This window comes from Drosophila takahashii, chromosome 2L, assembly GCF_030179915.1.
Source record: "Drosophila takahashii strain IR98-3 E-12201 chromosome 2L, DtakHiC1v2, whole genome shotgun sequence".
NCBI classification, from domain to species: Eukaryota; Metazoa; Arthropoda; class Insecta; order Diptera; family Drosophilidae; genus Drosophila; species Drosophila takahashii.
Genome location: NC_091678.1, coordinates 8932075 through 8948727, shown reverse-complemented (window position 1 = coordinate 8948727; position 16653 = coordinate 8932075). Strand labels below are relative to the sequence as shown.

The 16653-nt window shown below is 40.9% G+C and overlaps 4 protein-coding genes and 1 non-coding gene across 8 annotated transcripts; 4 read left to right on the top strand and 1 right to left on the bottom strand.

Moving 5' to 3' along the window:
* The first annotated feature begins 296 nt into the window (after positions 1–296).
* Positions 297–4433, top strand: bsh (brain-specific homeobox). The gene is made up of 4 exons (XM_017138715.3): positions 297–751; positions 1382–1650; positions 2238–2540; positions 4062–4433. Exons 1-4 carry the CDS (start codon positions 297–299, stop codon positions 4328–4330), a joined length of 1296 nt encoding a protein of 431 aa, XP_016994204.2. The 3' UTR covers positions 4331–4433.
* A 2181-nt stretch (positions 4434–6614) lies between these two features.
* On the top strand, positions 6615–10868 carry fbp (fructose-1,6-bisphosphatase). Of its 3 annotated transcripts, XR_011418900.1 has the most exons (5): positions 6615–6695; positions 7875–7940; positions 8678–9021; positions 9180–10435; positions 10492–10868. XR_011418900.1 is itself a non-coding variant. In XM_017138844.3 (4 exons), exons 2-4 carry the CDS (start codon positions 7919–7921, stop codon positions 9843–9845), a joined length of 1032 nt encoding a protein of 343 aa, XP_016994333.1. In that variant the 5' UTR covers positions 6615–6695; positions 7875–7918; the 3' UTR covers positions 9846–10868. The 3 variants fall into 3 exon arrangements, 2 of the variants coding, with proteins under 2 accessions (XP_016994333.1, XP_016994334.1); XM_017138844.3 differs by having other exon boundaries at positions 9180–10868; XM_017138845.3 differs by lacking the exon at positions 7875–7940 and having other exon boundaries at positions 6628–6695; positions 9180–10868.
* A 277-nt stretch (positions 10869–11145) lies between these two features.
* LOC123003294 (U2 spliceosomal RNA) lies at positions 11146–11341 on the top strand. The gene has a single exon (XR_006412526.1). It is a non-coding gene; the product is annotated as a U2 spliceosomal RNA (small nuclear RNA).
* A 662-nt stretch (positions 11342–12003) lies between these two features.
* Dus3 (Dihydrouridine synthase 3) lies at positions 12004–14600 on the bottom strand. Its single transcript, XM_017138847.3, has 4 exons — positions 14478–14600; positions 14266–14419; positions 13906–14206; positions 12004–13460 (listed from the first exon to the last, which is right to left on the bottom strand). Exons 1-4 carry the CDS (start codon positions 14507–14509, stop codon positions 12133–12135), a joined length of 1815 nt encoding a protein of 604 aa, XP_016994336.2. The 5' UTR covers positions 14510–14600; the 3' UTR covers positions 12004–12132.
* A 277-nt stretch (positions 14601–14877) lies between these two features.
* Positions 14878–16296, top strand: LOC108055394 (GTP-binding protein 10 homolog). 2 transcript variants are annotated; one of them, XM_070216639.1, is made up of 3 exons: positions 14878–15028; positions 15086–15608; positions 15686–15841. In XM_070216639.1, the coding sequence occupies exons 1-3, from the start codon at positions 14987–14989 to the stop codon at positions 15706–15708; spliced, it is 588 nt and encodes a 195-aa protein (XP_070072740.1). In that variant the 5' UTR covers positions 14878–14986; the 3' UTR covers positions 15709–15841. The 2 variants fall into 2 exon arrangements, with proteins under 2 accessions (XP_070072740.1, XP_016994200.2); XM_017138711.3 differs by having other exon boundaries at positions 14879–15028; positions 15666–16296.
* Positions 16297–16653: the final 357 nt, after the last annotated feature.

Below are 16653 nucleotides of genomic sequence, written 5' to 3'. Positions count from 1 at the left end.
AACGGGGTTTTTATTTTTTTTTTTTGGTTTGGTTCGTACTTGTATTTTCCGCAGGATGCAGGACAATATCGCTGGCTCGCTCGCACATGTCTGCTGGCAGCTCGTTTAGAGCAATTTGCTGGTTGATGTGCGGTGATTGCCGCAAACTCAACGCGACCGTCAACGAGCAAACAACATAAGCGCGCGCCCGGTCCAAGGACATATACATATATCCTGGCTCCTGGCTTCTGGCTCCTGTTTCCAGTCGCCACTCCACTCCACTCCGCTCCTCCTCATCATCCGTCGCCTCCATCGAAATGGCAATGCTTAATGAGGCCAGCTTGAGTCCTGCGGACGCACATGCTCATGCCAGTGCCACCACGCCCACCTCGCACAGCAAGGCGGCTGCGATGGCCAGTGCCAGCACCATGCTGACCACAAAAACGCCGTTCTCCATCGAGCATATATTGTTTCAAAATTTAAATAGTGCCAGCCATAATAATAGTCACAATAATAATAACAGTAACAACAGCATCACCGCCAACAGTAATGGTTATGTGCAAAAGAGTAGCAAAAGTTCGATGAAAAGTGCCAGGAGCAGCTTTGCCCACGACAATAATCCACAGAAACATCCGTCGCAACATTCGCATCCGCCGCAGTCACATCCGTCGGCATCCGCATCCGCATCCGCGACTGCAACGACGCGCGGCAATCAGGCAGCGTCGGGATATGGCAGCGAGGATTACGCCAAGTCCTTGCACAACACCCAACGGTTGGTTTCAATATCAATATCATAATTATTAAAAGTGATATTATGTGAGAACTTTCCTAACTCGAACTACAATAAGTATAAATCTACAATCCTTATGTGAACTGACAATTTTGAGAATTTTGAGAAATTGAAAAAGAAGCAGCTGACGTTAATAAATTATTCCAATCAAATCAAACTCAAACGGTAAAATAACAGAAAATAAATAAGAGAGCATTGAGATGAAAAGATCCATTAAATCAAAGAGTCGTTGGTGCTTAGTGACTGTTTTTGTGCTTTCTAAAATAAAGACATATTTAAAATTGATCTTTACTGAGTAAAGTTATGGTTCATAGTTTTAAAATGAATTCAGTAAAGGAAAACTTTAATTTTCTTTTAAAATAAATATTACGGATTATAGTTCTTATAATTTTGAAATAAACAAAGAAGATTTATTAAATGAATTCTCATCAGTTGTCGTTTAACTTCTATTAAGTTGCCTGCTTCGATAACTAATATTCTATTAATTGTGACAGAAAAATATGTTCTAAAAAAACTAGTAAATAATAGTTGTAACTTATAGCGTTTGTATTTAAGGAAAATACATAAAAATCAAGAAATAAGTAACAAACTCTGAAATCCGTCGGTTTTTAGGTCTAACCATCATTCGCGTCCCGGAGCTTCCCACTACAGCGGAGATCAGACTTCTCAGCAATTGGGATCTGCGGCAGGACAGCATCCCCCGGTACCGACGCCTCAGCCACAACCTCCGCCGCCCCTGAGTGGAGGATCTGGTGGATCCAACGGAGTGTTATACCCAAATGCCCCGTACACCGATCACGGCTTTCTTCAAATGACCCTCGGCTATCTGTCCCCATCGTCGGGGACTTACAAGTCCGTGGATCCCTATTTTCTATCACAAGGTGGGTATTTTTTGGTTATTTATATTTATACTTATGGTAAGATAATTCTTTTTGGCAACTGCTGAAAACTGTTTTATTTCTATCATTTATTCTATTTATTCATCCTTTCACTATCCTGGTGCTAATGCACGAATGAAGTGAATGAAGTGATATTTTTTTAATAAGAAGAGTGTTCCATTTTTAATCAAACGGTTAAAGTTATTAGACTGACTCACTGTTTTTTTTTTTTTAAATAAGTGCAAAGTGAACACATGTCGTATGAGTGATATTTGTTATCTTTAGAGCACAGAATAAGTTAGGTGGTTTTAAAGTAAAAGGTATCTATCAGAAAATATGTTAGTATAGCAATTAGCAACTTTAATTGCGAAATTACTTTGAAATTTATTAAAACCATTTGTGATAAAAGAACCAATATCTATTTTCGGTTCCTTCATTATAAAGGCATGGAAAGTTTGGATATTTTTGGTGCCCAAATTAGTAAGACAAATAGCCCCTAGACTTGGTGTAAATGGCCATTATCACCGAAAGTTTCCATTTCTAACAAACTATAACAAAGTTAATGAATTTTTGGCCATTCGACCTTTCAGCCAGCCTTTTTGGGGGAGCGCCCTTCTTCGGAGCGCCAGGATGTGTGCCGGAATTGGCCCTCGGACTGGGAATGGGTGTGAACGCCCTGCGCCACTGCCGACGGAGGAAGGCCCGCACAGTGTTCAGTGATCCGCAGCTGTCCGGTCTGGAAAAGCGGTTCGAGGGACAGCGATATCTTTCGACGCCGGAGCGCGTGGAACTGGCCACCGCCTTGGGACTCAGCGAGACCCAGGTGAAGACCTGGTTCCAGAACCGCCGCATGAAGCACAAAAAGCAGCTGCGTCGACGCGACAATGCCAATGGTGAGTACTAAATTAAAGTTAATAGAATACAATAATATTATCACGGGAGAAAGTAAAAGGGCTTGTTTTTTAAGGTAATACTTCAAGAGCACTAGGTTTTTGTGGTACATTTTGATCTATTATATTTGAATACCTTCTAATAAATATATTTTTTGGCGAATTTTAATTAATTTTGTTTTTTAATTTAATTTTGAAATAAAAAAAAAATATTTCTTAGAGAGCAGAAAGTATAAAGTATTTTTTTTATTATAAAATAAAAATATTCCTACACAGAGAAAAAAAACCAAGAACATTGCACTCAAATCAAGAACATTCGTTCTTAAAAACCGGGTAAGCACAAATGTTCTCATTTCGAGTTGAATGTTCTCAATATCAGAACGAAATGGTGTTAGCTAAAAATCCGACATTAAGTTCACTTCGTTCTATTTTCAAGTTGATTTTGATCTTAATTCAAGAACATTTTTAAATCAAATGAATACAAATATAAGTTCATTTGTTCTATTTTCAGCACTTTTTGCTCTCAATTCTATAGCATTTTGAGTTTGATTTTAGCTAAGGATAAGAGTAATTTATAAGTAATATTAAAAAGGTAGTTGTCCATTACACCTTATAAAGGTGCGCGTAGCACTTGACTTCCAGCTAGTGTGGAAGTTCATTAAAGACTTAAGCCAGAAAAAAAGTCTTAAAGTCTCAGAATCTGAATTGGGCTCGGTTCATGAAGGGCTAGAACCAGTTGGGAATTATATATAAGACGAAAAGGGCAAATCTAATAGTAAAGTCGTATTGGAGCAAAGTAAAATGGTCTAATGCGTTCTAGGTGTCAAACGAAAACATCCTAACGCGTTCTAGGAAATCCAAAAAAATTAGAGAATAGAGTTTTGAATCATTTTAAGTTGAAATGCAACTTAATTTTTGTTCTTTCTTTAGTCTTTTTCGTTCTCAAACTAAGAACATTTTCAGATATTGTGGTTTTTGAGAACCAAATCGATTTGATTTAAGAACCATGTGCTAAAATAATAACGATTCGTTCTTATTTCAAGAACATTTTAAGCTCAACTAGATTTTAAGAACCAATTCAACTTAATTCAAGCACATTTAGAACATTTTAAACTTGAAAAAGGCCTTTCTATTTTTAAGAACATTTTCAACTCAGATGAGAACGTCAGAATTTTCTCTGTGTATATCCCTTTTACATTTAATTATTTTCTATGCAAAAGTCCTGCTTTACCTCAAAGAAATATTAAAATAAATTAATAAGGAAGACAAAAGCCATCGTGAATACAACTTGTCTGCGGTTATGAAATTGCTCACAAAGCTCAAACAACTAGACCACTTGAAAATAGTTGAACTGAACAGACAAAAGGGTGTGAGTGAGTTTCTTTGCGGAACTTTTGGACTTTCAATTAGACCTTTTGGCTTTTAGCTGGCTCCTTGAGTTGCATAAAGTTTTGCTCAAGTTTCTTCGTAAATCAAATTAGTTCTAAATTTCGTGGAAATTTCTTTGACTCTTCCATGCCGCAGAGCCCGTTGACTTCTCACGCAGCGAACTGGGAAAACAGCCGGGCGAGGCCACCTCCTCCTCCGGAGATTCGAAGCACGCCAAACTGAGTCCCGGATCCGGCGGCACGCCCACTCAGCCCACAAGTGAGCAGCAGCAGCTGCAGATGTGCCTCATGCAGCAGGGATACTCCACGGATGACTACTCCGACCTGGAGGCGGATAGTGGCGACGAGGACAACTCCAGCGACGTGGACATCGTCGGCGATGCGAAACTCTACCAGTTAACATAGATAGTTCGATCGGGACAAGAACCTGAATCTTAAATTAGTAAAGTTTTTGGTAATTTAGTTGGGGAAATACAACATGTAAGTAATTGGTTTAATTATGAGTGGCAATTTATGATTAAGTTTAGGTTTGAAAAATCTATACATCAGATCTCTTTAAATTTGAAAAACCCATAACCTGAATCAGAAACTTTATTCGTTTTTTTCTATAGGTACCCTTAAGAGCTTTAAATTACAAATATTTTATTTTATTTTAGTCGTTATCAACCTTTACCACAACTGATATGTACATGGTTATGAGTTTTTATTATCTACCACAACTTGACCGAATCAAAAGATAGTTCCTTTTAAATTGTCAAATTTTACTTTTGAGTTACTCACACTTAAATTATTGTCTTGTTTTAAACAAAAACCATCCATCTTGAGTAAAATCCAGCTTTTTTTAACACGCCAACTCAACTTTCTAAGAAGATAAGAATATAGAACTTAGCTGACGGAGAAAAAATTTGAGTTGTATTTCCCCGGAATATTTAAATTGAAAGAAAACGCTGTGTAAATACTAAGATGTTCTTGAACGAGCTGCATTCTAGTCATGTATTAAATCTTAAATCTAATCAAATTTAGTGATTGTATTCGAGAACTTCCATTTTAAGATATTTTATTTCCCTGCAACGTCTTATCCAGAACATAGTGCTTACAATAAACGAAACAGAGCAGAATTATGTGAATACGCGAAGAGTGTAACTTGGTCGGGGATTGCTTTCTTCCTTCCGCGCTGGGCAATCAAATCCAATTGACAACATAAAATAGGAACTAATATGGTTAAACATCAGGCATTTCAGAATGGGGTTGACGCCGACTGCCACGCCCTGCGCATGTCCATGGGCCCGTGGGTGGGCGGAATCACGAAAAGATTGGATTGAATTGGGGTGGATGGAAATGCACTTAACAATGGGAAAATAATTGCGGGTTTTCAGCCAGCCATTTTAGCGAGACACCCATTGTCAAGTGTGGGCGGTAAATGTTAAATGTTTCAAATTGATTGGTAATTATGGGTTAATAGGAATGCTCACGAAAAAATTACTATTTGGCGGCAGTAAAACAGAAAGGGATTCTGGGAATGTATTTTTTTCTGGGTTAAACATTCTCAGAAAGAGATCCCTGATAACAACTGATCTTTAATATTTTAATATTTCAGTTAATTTAAGTATATAGTCGTTTCTTGACGTCAGTAAAGCAAAGTTCAAAATTTTTCTCTAATCTGCCCGCCAATTATTCAAAATGTAAGTACAAGCATACTTCTAAAAAACATATTTATTTCTTATTTTGATAGTGTGTTTTGTTTTATGCTCAAATTGGTAGACACACTCTAATCAGACGCAAATTAGCAAAAATTCGAGAGATTGCCTCGAAATGAAATACAATCTGAGGTCGAAGCAATGACAAGGCGCAGTCGCTTTAGCCTCTGGCATTTTCCAAACGAATACAAATGTATGTAGGTACTTTAATAAGTAGTACTTTAAGGCTTATCTTGCTTATAATTGATAAGGCTAATATGAGAACGCTCTGCTGCGGACGAGCCTCCCTTGATTATAATGAGTTGGTAATAAAAATCACACATGCCACTTAGAACCTAGAAACCATTGAATGTTTTTGATTGTATCATCTATTGACCGAATAAGTAATAATGGGTAAAATCCATAAGATACCTTTGAAATTTTTTAAGCAGATACTTCCACTTAAGGAAGGGATTTTAATTAAGCTTATACATATCTCGTTATGCACAAAAGAAATTGGTATGCCCCACAATGCTTCACTCTCTTTATTTTCGACTCCCTCTTAAGTTTTTTCAAGCCTTATGCTCCCCATCTGCATTCTCTTCCACTCCGACACTCTCTTTTCTATATACTTTTTCACTATGTATGCGCGTTATTTACATGCTATCAGTCGCAAACCAAACAAAAAGTAAGAGGGAGGTAAGAAACCGAGTTTCCAATACTCTACCATTTAGATCATAAATTTTTACTTAAAATAGAATATTTTTATGATAATACATACTTTTTATTTTTGCCTTTTTTTTAAGTTTTATTTTTTTAGAAAACATATATAGTTTAGTTTAATTTATAGTACCCATTTATACTTTTAAAAATATTTTCCTGATTAATATTTACAGATTTAAGATCTCATAATAATGTATAATCTTACCCAAGAAATGCGTATACCCTCTAAAAAGGGTGTGGCAGGCAGTGACGTTTCGCTGGCTTTTTTCCGCTGTCGTCGTGGACGTGGACTAAAGCCAAAAAACAGTCTCTTTAGTTCAGCCGTCGACCGCGGTTCGTTGTTTTGTTTGCCAGTCTTCCCCCTTTTTGTTGTAAGTGAAAGTGCATTTCGGTCTCTTGGGTTCTTCGAAGCTCCACAAATGTTTGGGGTCACCGGTAGTGTTAAGGACAAGTCTGAAAGTCATTCGGCTATCTTTCTTATAGATGAATGAAGGAGATATATGTATAGATTTATAGATACTCTGTTTACATATACTCTATGCGTTCGTATATATGTATACAGCTAATCGGGGGCCACTTGGAGACGTTCCAAAAATAAATAAGGGGGCACGTGTCGATGAATTAAATCGGCCGGGAGAAATATTATTTTGCTGTTCCGGTTCTATACACTTTTCCATGATACGTTCGTATGATTTTTGTAGAACAAACAGGTTATCAGCTAGTCAAAAACAAAATAACAACCAGACACCACAGCCACAAAAACAAACACGCTTGCCCAGAGTGACAAGTTTTTGATAGTGTTTTTTTATGCAACAAGCCCCCGAAAAAACCAGTGAAGATAGTGGTTGGCAGAAAGAGACGTGAGAGGTCACTGATTTGACCTTCTCATAGGAGCACAGGCCCTTGGTTCTACTTACACAGTGCAACATGAAAAATGTAACCGCAATTCTGATTTCATGGGCGGAAAGAACTCATCGAAATAAGCTAAAACCCATTTGGGTTTCTCTGGCCTAGCTCGCGTTTACCTTTTATAGCGAGTTAAAGTTTTACATACAAAATTTATTTGTAACGGCCATATCTTGTGAACCGATTAAAATTTCACTATCAAGTCTTCAGTGATTATGTAGCTATGAACCCAAGGAACTAAATTGACAAATGACTCTTGCGCACTTAGCACCTAGTGCACCTAGCGCGTTAAAAAACAAATTTGCCTAATTTTTTGATTTTTTACGCGCTAGGTGTACGTCTTCGCAAGAGTCATTTGTCAATTTAGTTCCTTGGGTTCATAGCTACATAATCACTGAAGACTTGATAGTGAAATTTTAATCGGTTCACAAGATATGGCCGTAACAAATAAATTTTGTATGTAAAACTTTAACTCGCTATAAAAGGTAAACGCGAGTTAAGCCAGAGAAACCCAAATGGGTTTTAGCTTATTTCGATGAGTTCTTTCCGCCCATGAAATCAGAATTGCGGTTACATTTTATAACCCTAAAAATGTTGCACAGTGTTATTTTGGTAATTGTTTTTATTTTAATGGATCCCCACAGGAACCGCATCATTTAGAGAGCGTACATTTAACTAATAACCAATAATGGCGGCCAGTAACGGTGATTGTAAGTGAAGTTGCCTCCTGCTTCCTGCTCCTTGAATGTTGCCTGGCACCTCATTTTTCCCTCTCACCCTTTATCTATAGTGCTGCACTCTTTCCTTAAACCGGAAATATTCTTAACCTGTTGCTGCGCTTAATATTATAACGATGTATTGCTTCAACGCACAATCCCCTCTGTTTCAAATCCCTGTGTTTAATCTCCTCCAAAACCCGCTCCCAAACATTTTATATATATTTAAAAATTATTATCATTTGAAGGTTAATCAATAAAAATGTTCTAATTTAAAAGTGTATTATGAATAACTTAAAAACAATAAGAAAACCAAGCTTTGTTTATGCTGAAATACTAAAATCGGTGAGATTGGAATATTAAAATACAATCTTATCTTTTCATGCTAGCTATTATTTGACCATGAAAATTACCTGCACACGAAAAAAAAAAATGTTTCAGTAAATTTCAGGTCTTGCAAAACGCTTTTACATGAAATACTCTTTTCTATCAGCTCAAATTTACCTGGCCTCATATCAAATTAAAATTGGTCTTAAACAATGTAAAATCGATCTACGTTTCATGTAGATTTTTTAGGTGTGTAATAAATCTACAAAGATTATTTTTACTAGTAATGATATTAAAAAAATATTTTTAATTATTCCCTAATCCTTATGCTAATCCTATCCTTGTCATATCCAACCAAAAACATTTCTCCCACTTAATATATTTTATTATAACTTCCCAAATAGCCAAAATGAGCCAACAGGGACCAGTTTTTGACTCCAATGCGATGACGCTTACGCGTTTCGTGTTGCAGGAGCAACGTAAGTTCAGGGAGGCCACCGGGGATCTGTCACAGCTGCTGAACTGCATCCAAACGGCGATCAAGGCTACTGCCTCGGCGGTCCGAAAAGCAGGAATAGCCAAGCTCCATGGAATTGCCGGTGACGTGAATGTCCAGGGCGAGGAAGTCAAGAAACTGGATGTGCTCTCCAACGAGCTGTTCATCAACATGCTGAAATCCTCCTACACCACATGTCTGATGGTCTCCGAGGAGAACGAGAAGGTGATCGAGGTGGAAGTGGAGAAACAGGTAAGGCTGCATATTAAATATTAGATATTAAATTTGGTATGTGGGTGTGAATTGGAAAAGCAAAGGTTTTTATCTTTAGATCGAGTATCTCTATCTTTCACGATTTTAAATATATCATATTTCATACCTAATGATTGCTAATTTGTGTTCCCCTTCAGGGCAAATACATTGTGTGCTTCGATCCCCTGGACGGCTCCTCCAACATAGACTGCCTGGTGTCGATCGGTTCGATCTTCGCCATTTACCGCAAGAAGAGCGACGGTCCACCCACCGTGGAGGATGCACTGCAGCCTGGAAACCAGTTGGTGGCCGCCGGCTATGCGCTCTACGGCTCAGCCACAGCCATTGTCTTGGGTCTGGGATCCGGAGTTAATTGTTTCACCTACGATCCAGCCATCGGAGAGTTCATCCTGACCGATCCCAATATGCGAGTGCCCGAAAAGGGCAAGATCTACTCCATTAACGAGGGCTACGCCAGCGACTGGGAGGCGGGCGTTTTCAACTATATTGCGGCCAAGAAGGATCCCGCCAAGGGAAAACCCTACGGAGCCCGCTATGTGGGCTCCATGGTCGCCGATGTCCACCGCACCATCAAGTACGGTGGCATCTTCATCTATCCGGCCACAAAATCCGCTCCCAGCGGAAAGCTCCGCCTGCTGTACGAGTGCAACCCCATGGCCTATCTGATCATTCAGGCCGGTGGACTGGCCAGTGATGGTAAGATCAGCATTCTGGACATTGTGCCCAAGAAGATTCACGAACGTAGTCCCATATTCCTGGGCTCCAAGGCCGATGTGGAGGAGGCGCTAAGCTACTTGAAGTGATTTCTCTAACTGCTATGTATAATTTATGAATAAAGGACATTTACATTTTTGCTAAGAAGTCCCAATACCTAGTAACTTAATTCCTAGTTAAAATTTGCATGCTCTAATAGGATGTCGAATGAATCTTTACTTGGGTCATGCTTATCGTATTGTAAAATTAACTTTCGGCATGCCTTTAAGCTTATAAACCGCATTTTACAGAACAATCTTTCAGACACTCTCGTTATTGCCACAATGAAGGTTTCTTTTCTGCTGGTTACTTTGGCCTTACAACTCATGAGCCAGGCTGAGTCTTACCCAAACGACAAGTCTTTAACCAAACTTATTTACGTATGCGGCGAATCGAACCCCCTATGTTATCGTGATGTAACAGGACTATGTCGACACCGTATCAACGGATTCACCTGTACAACATAATAATTAAATGATATCAAGAGATGATATACTGAAAGTGAACCCGTAGTTTTCTTAATGCTTAGAAAGACCTATCTGATCATTCAGGCCGGTGGACTGGCCAGTGATGGTAGGATCAGCATTCTGGACATTGTGCCCAAGAAGATTCACGGACGTAGTCCCATATTCCTATAAAGGTCACTTACATTTTTACTAAGAAATCCCAATAGTTAAAATTTGCATGCTCTAATAGGATGTCGAATGAATCTTTACTTGGGTCATGCTTATCGTATTGTATTAACTTTCGGCATGCCTTTAAGCTTATAAACCGCATTTTACAGAACAATCTTTCAGACACTCTCGTTATTGCCACAATGAAGGTTTCTTTTCTGCTGGTTACTTTGGCCTTACAACTCATGAGCCAGGCTGAGTCTTACCCAAACGACAAGTTTTTAGGACACGCCGGCAAAATATGTCGCATTAACGATCCACTCTGTTTCGCCAACGACAAGTTCTTGGGATAAGAAGAAGATGTAGAGACGTTTCCCAACACATTAAGGGACTAAAAATAAAGTAATAAATATTAAAAGATGATATACTGAAAGTATATCTGAATTTTTCTTTATGAAAGACCTTAGTTTCAATACAATAAAATAACAACTCTCCTCCACCAATAGTGAAATTCCAACGTATCTGGGAATTTCGAATGGTACCCCTAGCCATTGCGATATTCCTACCTGAATATTCGTGCACAGGATTAGCCAAGGACATCTTTGACTGGCGAGGAAAACATCCCCTTAAATATGCAATGTAGATTTGGTGTTATGCATTTACTTTCCCTTTTAATAATTCCCAACTGGTTCTAGCTGCGTTCGAGTAAAGTCCCCTTCTTTAGGCCACAGTAGTTATCGCTTCTCGGCCTTATGGCTAAGATCAAAGTGTAGTATCTGTTCTTATCAGCTTAACATCTGATAGTTCCTCCATTGGAGGACAACAAATGTTAAACTGATTTTTGGAATCAGACGGAGTGCTAGGGGCTTGCTCCACCTCTGTCGCGGGTTGGCCCGGTATTGCAGTACCGCCGGGATTTCGGCCCAACTTAATAATACATTTGTAACTTTATTAGTAAATAGTAGTAGAATGCAGTAACCGCTTAGGTGTCAAATCTTGATTGATCGTTGAGCTAAAATCGAATTAACCTTTTAAGAATACAACAAGAGAGAACGCTATAGTCGGGTTGTTGTCCCGACTATCTAATACCCGTCACTCTGCTAAAGGAGGGAGTGCGAACGCTGTACTCGGGTTGGTGTCCCGACTAACTAAAGGGAGTGCGATGGAGATATATATATAAACAATTTTGATTGCGTATAACTTTTTAATGAATGGTCCGATTTGAATAATGTCTTTTGCATTTCGATAGGTATAAATATAAACAAAAAAATTGCATTTAAACTTCTCGGAAATCTTTAAAGATGTGGGCGCAGGACACAGGCGTGGCGCTCGGCTAAAATAAACTTGCGCTGCGTAGGAAGCCAAAGAATATGTGTGGGAAATCTCAACCTTCTAGCTTTTGTAGTTTCTGAGATCTCAGCGTTCATACAGACGGACAGACAGACAGACAGACAGACGGACAGACGGACATGGCTAGATCGACTCGGCTAGTGACCCTGATCAAGAATATATATACTTTATGGGGTCGGAAACGCTTCCTTCTAGCTGTTACATACTTTTGCACGAATCTATTAATGTTAAGAAAACATAGAAGTTACAATTTTTTAAATATTTAATTTGAAAATAATCAATTTCAATCAATAAAGGTGATTTACAACTAACAATATTGATGTCGCTACTTCACGCATAGCTTTACAAACATACATATAGTAGTAGTACAATTCTAAAACGCGTTGGCCTTGTGCTTCGGCACAAAGCTGAAGCCATCTGGCACTGGACCCAAAAGCGATTCGCTAAGCTTAACCCAGTCGGCTGCGTTGCCGGAACTCATCAGGGTCTCCATTTCGTCACGTCCCCGGTATTTCTGCGGCCTGGCGTTGATCTTCTGCGGTGGCGACGTCTGCAGCGCCTCGGGTATGTAGCGGTACAAGAAGGACTGCCACTCGAGAAGGAATCGCCGTGTGGTCTCCACACCCTTGGTGTCCGAGCCCCAGTGCTCCAGTCCGTAGTTGCAGAACTTCTGCAGCATCTCGTAGCGCTGGCCGGACGACGGAGACCAGGCCTGCTTCTCCTTGATCTCCTGGAATATCCAGGGCTTTATCAACGCTCCACGTCCAATCATCACGGAACTGACGTGCGGCGCCAGCGTTCTGCGCTCCACGTAATCCTCGTAGCTGAGTATATCGCCATTGCCGATCACCGGCATCCGCTTGGCCTTGGCGGCACACTCCTCGATGTACGTCCAGTTGGCGTGCTTGGTGTAGCGCTGCTCCCTGGATCTTCCATGCAGTGTGACCGCCGAGGCGCCCCACTCCTCGACCAGCGGCAGCAGATCGTGCGCCACACTCTTGTCCGCATAGATCCCTGTGCGCATCTTCACGGTGAACGGCAGGCAATCCGACAGGGCGGCACAACTGCGCACGGTCAGCTCTAGGATGTTGGTCCGTCGCATCAGAGCGCTGCCGCCTCCCTGCTGGTAAATCAGATCAATCGGGCAGCCTATATTCAGATCGATGTAGTCCACCTGCGCGGTCTCTTGGATAACCTGCGCCGCCTGGTTAAGCATATTGGGATTATTTCCGCACAGCTGCACCCCGAAAACGTCCTCGCTCTGGTGGCGCTTGGTCAGAGCCCACTCCTGACCCATGCCCTTGAGCAGCGGCTGGGCGCAGGCCATCTCGCCGCAGGTGATGTCCGCACCGAACTCCTTGCAGATCCGCCGGAAGGGCAGGTTGCCCAGCGTGGTCAGAGGAGACAGGACGAGTTTCTCGCGGAAGTCAACGGCCGGCTTTTTGTCAGCATCTCTGCCGGCGGTGGAGTCATCAATGGCGCAACCAGTGGGCTTATCCAGCTCCTTGGAATCCGTGTGCTCCTCCTCCTCCAGTTTGTCGGTGGTTTCGTTGGCTGGGTTTTCCTCAGCAGTCTCTACAGACTTCTCCTTCTCCTGTTGCTCCCTTTGCTTTCGCTCATCTCTTAGCTTTTCTGCCAATTTAATGAGCTCCTTGCTACGCTTAAAATCGTATTCATGTTTTCGTAGGCGCACTTGGAGATCTAAAAAATAAAGAATATAATATATATAATATAACAGCATAAGAATCAATCAGTGTTCCCAGATCAGGGGGCTTCCTCCTAGATTTAGGGGTTTTTTGAAGTGCTTGGGGGACTTTTAGAGGTTTTTTTCCGGACATTTTATTACCCAAATGTTTGGAAAAAGCACTAAATATTGTGACTTCCTAAAACATTTCCAAACTATCAAAAAAAATACTTCACACGACTCTCTTTCAAGTAAACAGATTTTTCCAGTCCTAACATTTCTACAACGTCATATTGAGATATTTCTTATTTACTGTACATGTTCGAAATTAATTGATTTTTTGAATTTAGGTGGAAAACTGAATTTTTTAGGGGGATATATCGGCTGTTTGAGATTTTTTAGGGGGAAAGCTGAATTTTCATCTGGCAACATTGGAATCAATGATGCATTTCGGTACCCCACCTGAACTGACTCCATTGCATGTCGTTGGAGGAGCCTTTTCGTCGTAGTCCTCCCTCTTGAGGTTCCTGCCCTGCTCATTCGTGTGCGCCTTGGCGAAGCGACAACTTACACCGCGGGCACAATAGCCCTTGGTGGTGTACACATAGCACTCGGGCCCAAGATCTTCTCCCTTGGCGGCCAGAAAGGCGTCCAGATCGTGCACATAGCGGCAGTTGGCCAGGGAACAGGGTTCTCCACCGGTTCCATCGATCAGCGAGTGACACAGATGCGAGTATCGTTCGTCCTTGAAAACTGGGCGATTCTGTGGGTATAATTATTTTACTAATAGTTAATACCTTATTACTAAAAACCCTAACTAACCTTGTTTTGTCCACGCTTGCGTTCCTTTTTATCCCACTTCTTTTTTCCGCCGCCCTCGACTTTTTCCTCGCCATCCTCGCGTTTTCTCTTGTTTGTCTCGCTGTTTTCGGTTATAACCGCCTCACTGCCGATATTGGCTTCAGTTACCAGGTATCTGAGGGTTATATTAAGTAGGTTAGTTAATTAATAAGAAGTAAAGTAAGTTTACTTACTCTGGTTTTATATAGCAAATACCCGCTTCCATTTCACTATAAACAATCGCACGTGTTGGTCTGCGTCTTCTTCTTTATTGTTTTTATCAATCAGCTGTTCAATGCGGCCTGATATCGTTATCGATAGTTTCAAAGTCACTGGGCGCGTTCAGCATAACCACATCAGTGATGTATATATTACTTGATAAATTTATTATATCCTTTTTTTTATAAAAAAAAATAGCCATTTATTTAGAACTTCTAAAAACTCAGCGCAAATACTTTTTGTTTAGCAATAATCATTAAAGAACTATTTAACATGATATAGATATATTTCTTTTTCTTTCACGTTCAAATTATAGAAAAAATCGCCATTTAATTAGAATATCTAAAAATTTAGCGCAAATACTTTTTTTTTTTAGCAATAACCATTAAAGAACTTTGGAACATGAGTTCGATATATTTCTCTTCACGGTCACAGTGAACCAGTCACAGTCACAGCCGAGCGCTCATCACTATTGTATAATGCGATGGTGCAGCTGTTTAAATTCCTGTTGAAATCCACCAAATCTGTGAGAATTAAGATTTAATAGCTAATTTCTGACTTATCAAACGAGTATATTACTCAGCCCGGTCGTGCCCACTTCCGGCCCAGCTTCCTGGACACCCTGCGCCTGGCGGTTCGCGGCGGACATGGCGGAAACGGGCTGCCCAAGTACGGAGGAGTCGGTGGCCAAGGCGGCTGCGTCTACTTGGTGGCCAAGGAGGGACTGACCCTGCGCAAGGTCGTCCAGGGAATGAAGGACAAGCGAGTGGCGGCCTCCAGCGGCGAGGATAGCAGCAAGGCGAGCATTTTCGGACGACGTGGAGTCGATCAGAGGATTGAGGTGCCAGTGGGCGTCCAGGTGTACGACGACCGGCAAAAACTCATCGCCGATCTGGACGAGAACGAGGCCACCTGCATTGTGGCGGGCGGAGGAACCGGCGGATGCACAGCCACCAATTTCCTGGGGCGTCCCGGCGAGAATCGCACAGTGAATCTGGATCTTAAGCTCATAGCGGATGTGGGTCTAGTGGGATTCCCCAATGCCGGCAAGAGCACGCTGCTCAAGGCTGTTTCCAATGCGAAGCCCAAGATTGCAGCCTATCCCTGTAAGTCTTTATAGAAATCCTTTTAATTTAGATAATCTTACTTCCCTTCCTCCACAGTTACCACCATACGACCCCAGATTGGAACCATCGAGTACCGTGACCTGCGCTCCATAACTGTGGCCGATCTTCCTGGTCTCATCGAGGGAGCCCACGCCAATTTCGGCATGGGCCACAAGTTCCTCAAGCACATCGAACGCACCCGCCTGCTGCTCTTTATGGTGGACATTTTTGGCTTCCAGCTGAGTCCTCGGCATCCGCATCGCGATTGTGTGGCCAACATATATGCCCTGAACAAGGAGTTGGAGCTCTACGATCCTGCGCTGCTGGAGAAGCCCTGTGTCCTGCTGCTGAACAAAATGGACAAGGAGGGTGCCCACGAGATCCTCACCAGAGTTAAGCCGTTGATCGACAACTTGGCCAGTGGGTTGGAACAGTGTCCCGAGGAACTGCGTCCTAAACAGGTGCTGAAATTCGAGAGCATTGTGCCCATATCGGCCATGAACTCCACAAAGGTCACGCAAGTTAAGTCGCAGCTGAGGAGGACGCTGGTGCGCCTGGCTGAGAAACAGTTTCTGGCGGATGAGGATCAGATTAAGGAGCAGCTGAAGCAGCGTGTGGGCCTGGTGGGTCCCAAAATTAACTAGTTAAGTTTAAATAAATTTCAATTCGTTTTTGTGCAGTTTAAATAAATTAAAATTTAAATAAGCAGTGAAAATGGGTAGTATTTATATCTCTTCTATTAAGATATTTTAAATTAGAATAGTGACACTGTTAAATAAACTTTTCTAGAAATTTGATATGCGATTAGAAAAAGAAAGTTGTAAAAAAGGATGAGGTGGGCCCCAAAATTACATAGTTCTATATAAATGTAAATAAATTGGAATTTTTTTCTGTCCAGTTCAATTAGATTAAGATTTGTATAAACAGCGAAAAAGGGTATTATTTATATTAGTAAAATTTCTCTCTAAATTAGAACAGTAAAACAGTTAAATAAACTTTTGTAGAAATTCTATATACTATTAGAAAAAGAAAGCTTTAAAAAAGA

Coding starts and splice junctions, on each gene's coding strand:
- bsh (XM_017138715.3), top strand. CDS start 297: ATGGCAATGCTTAATGAGGCCAGCTTGAGTCCTGCGGACGCACATGCT. Junction 752..1,381: donor TCCTTGCACAACACCCAACG/GTTGGTTTCAAT, acceptor GTCGGTTTTTAG/GTCTAACCATCATTCGCGTC. Junction 1,651..2,237: donor TCCCTATTTTCTATCACAAG/GTGGGTATTTTT, acceptor TCGACCTTTCAG/CCAGCCTTTTTGGGGGAGCG.
- fbp (XM_017138844.3), top strand. CDS start 7,919: ATGGCGGCCAGTAACGGTGATT. Junction 7,941..8,677: donor GGCGGCCAGTAACGGTGATT/GTAAGTGAAGTT, acceptor CTTCCCAAATAG/CCAAAATGAGCCAACAGGGA. Junction 9,022..9,179: donor AGGTGGAAGTGGAGAAACAG/GTAAGGCTGCAT, acceptor GTTCCCCTTCAG/GGCAAATACATTGTGTGCTT.
- Dus3 (XM_017138847.3), bottom strand. CDS start 14,509: ATGGAAGCGGGTATTTGCTATATAAAACCAGA. Junction 14,420..14,477: donor ATTTGCTATATAAAACCAGA/GTAAGTAAACTT, acceptor TATAACCCTCAG/ATACCTGGTAACTGAAGCCA. Junction 13,461..13,905: donor ATGCAATGGAGTCAGTTCAG/GTGGGGTACCGA, acceptor TTTATTTTTTAG/ATCTCCAAGTGCGCCTACGA.
- LOC108055394 (XM_017138711.3), top strand. CDS start 14,987: ATGGTGCAGCTGTTTAAATTCCTGTTGAAATCCACCAAATCT. Junction 15,029..15,085: donor TGTTGAAATCCACCAAATCT/GTGAGAATTAAG, acceptor TATATTACTCAG/CCCGGTCGTGCCCACTTCCG. Junction 15,609..15,665: donor CAAGATTGCAGCCTATCCCT/GTAAGTCTTTAT, acceptor CTTCCTCCACAG/TTACCACCATACGACCCCAG.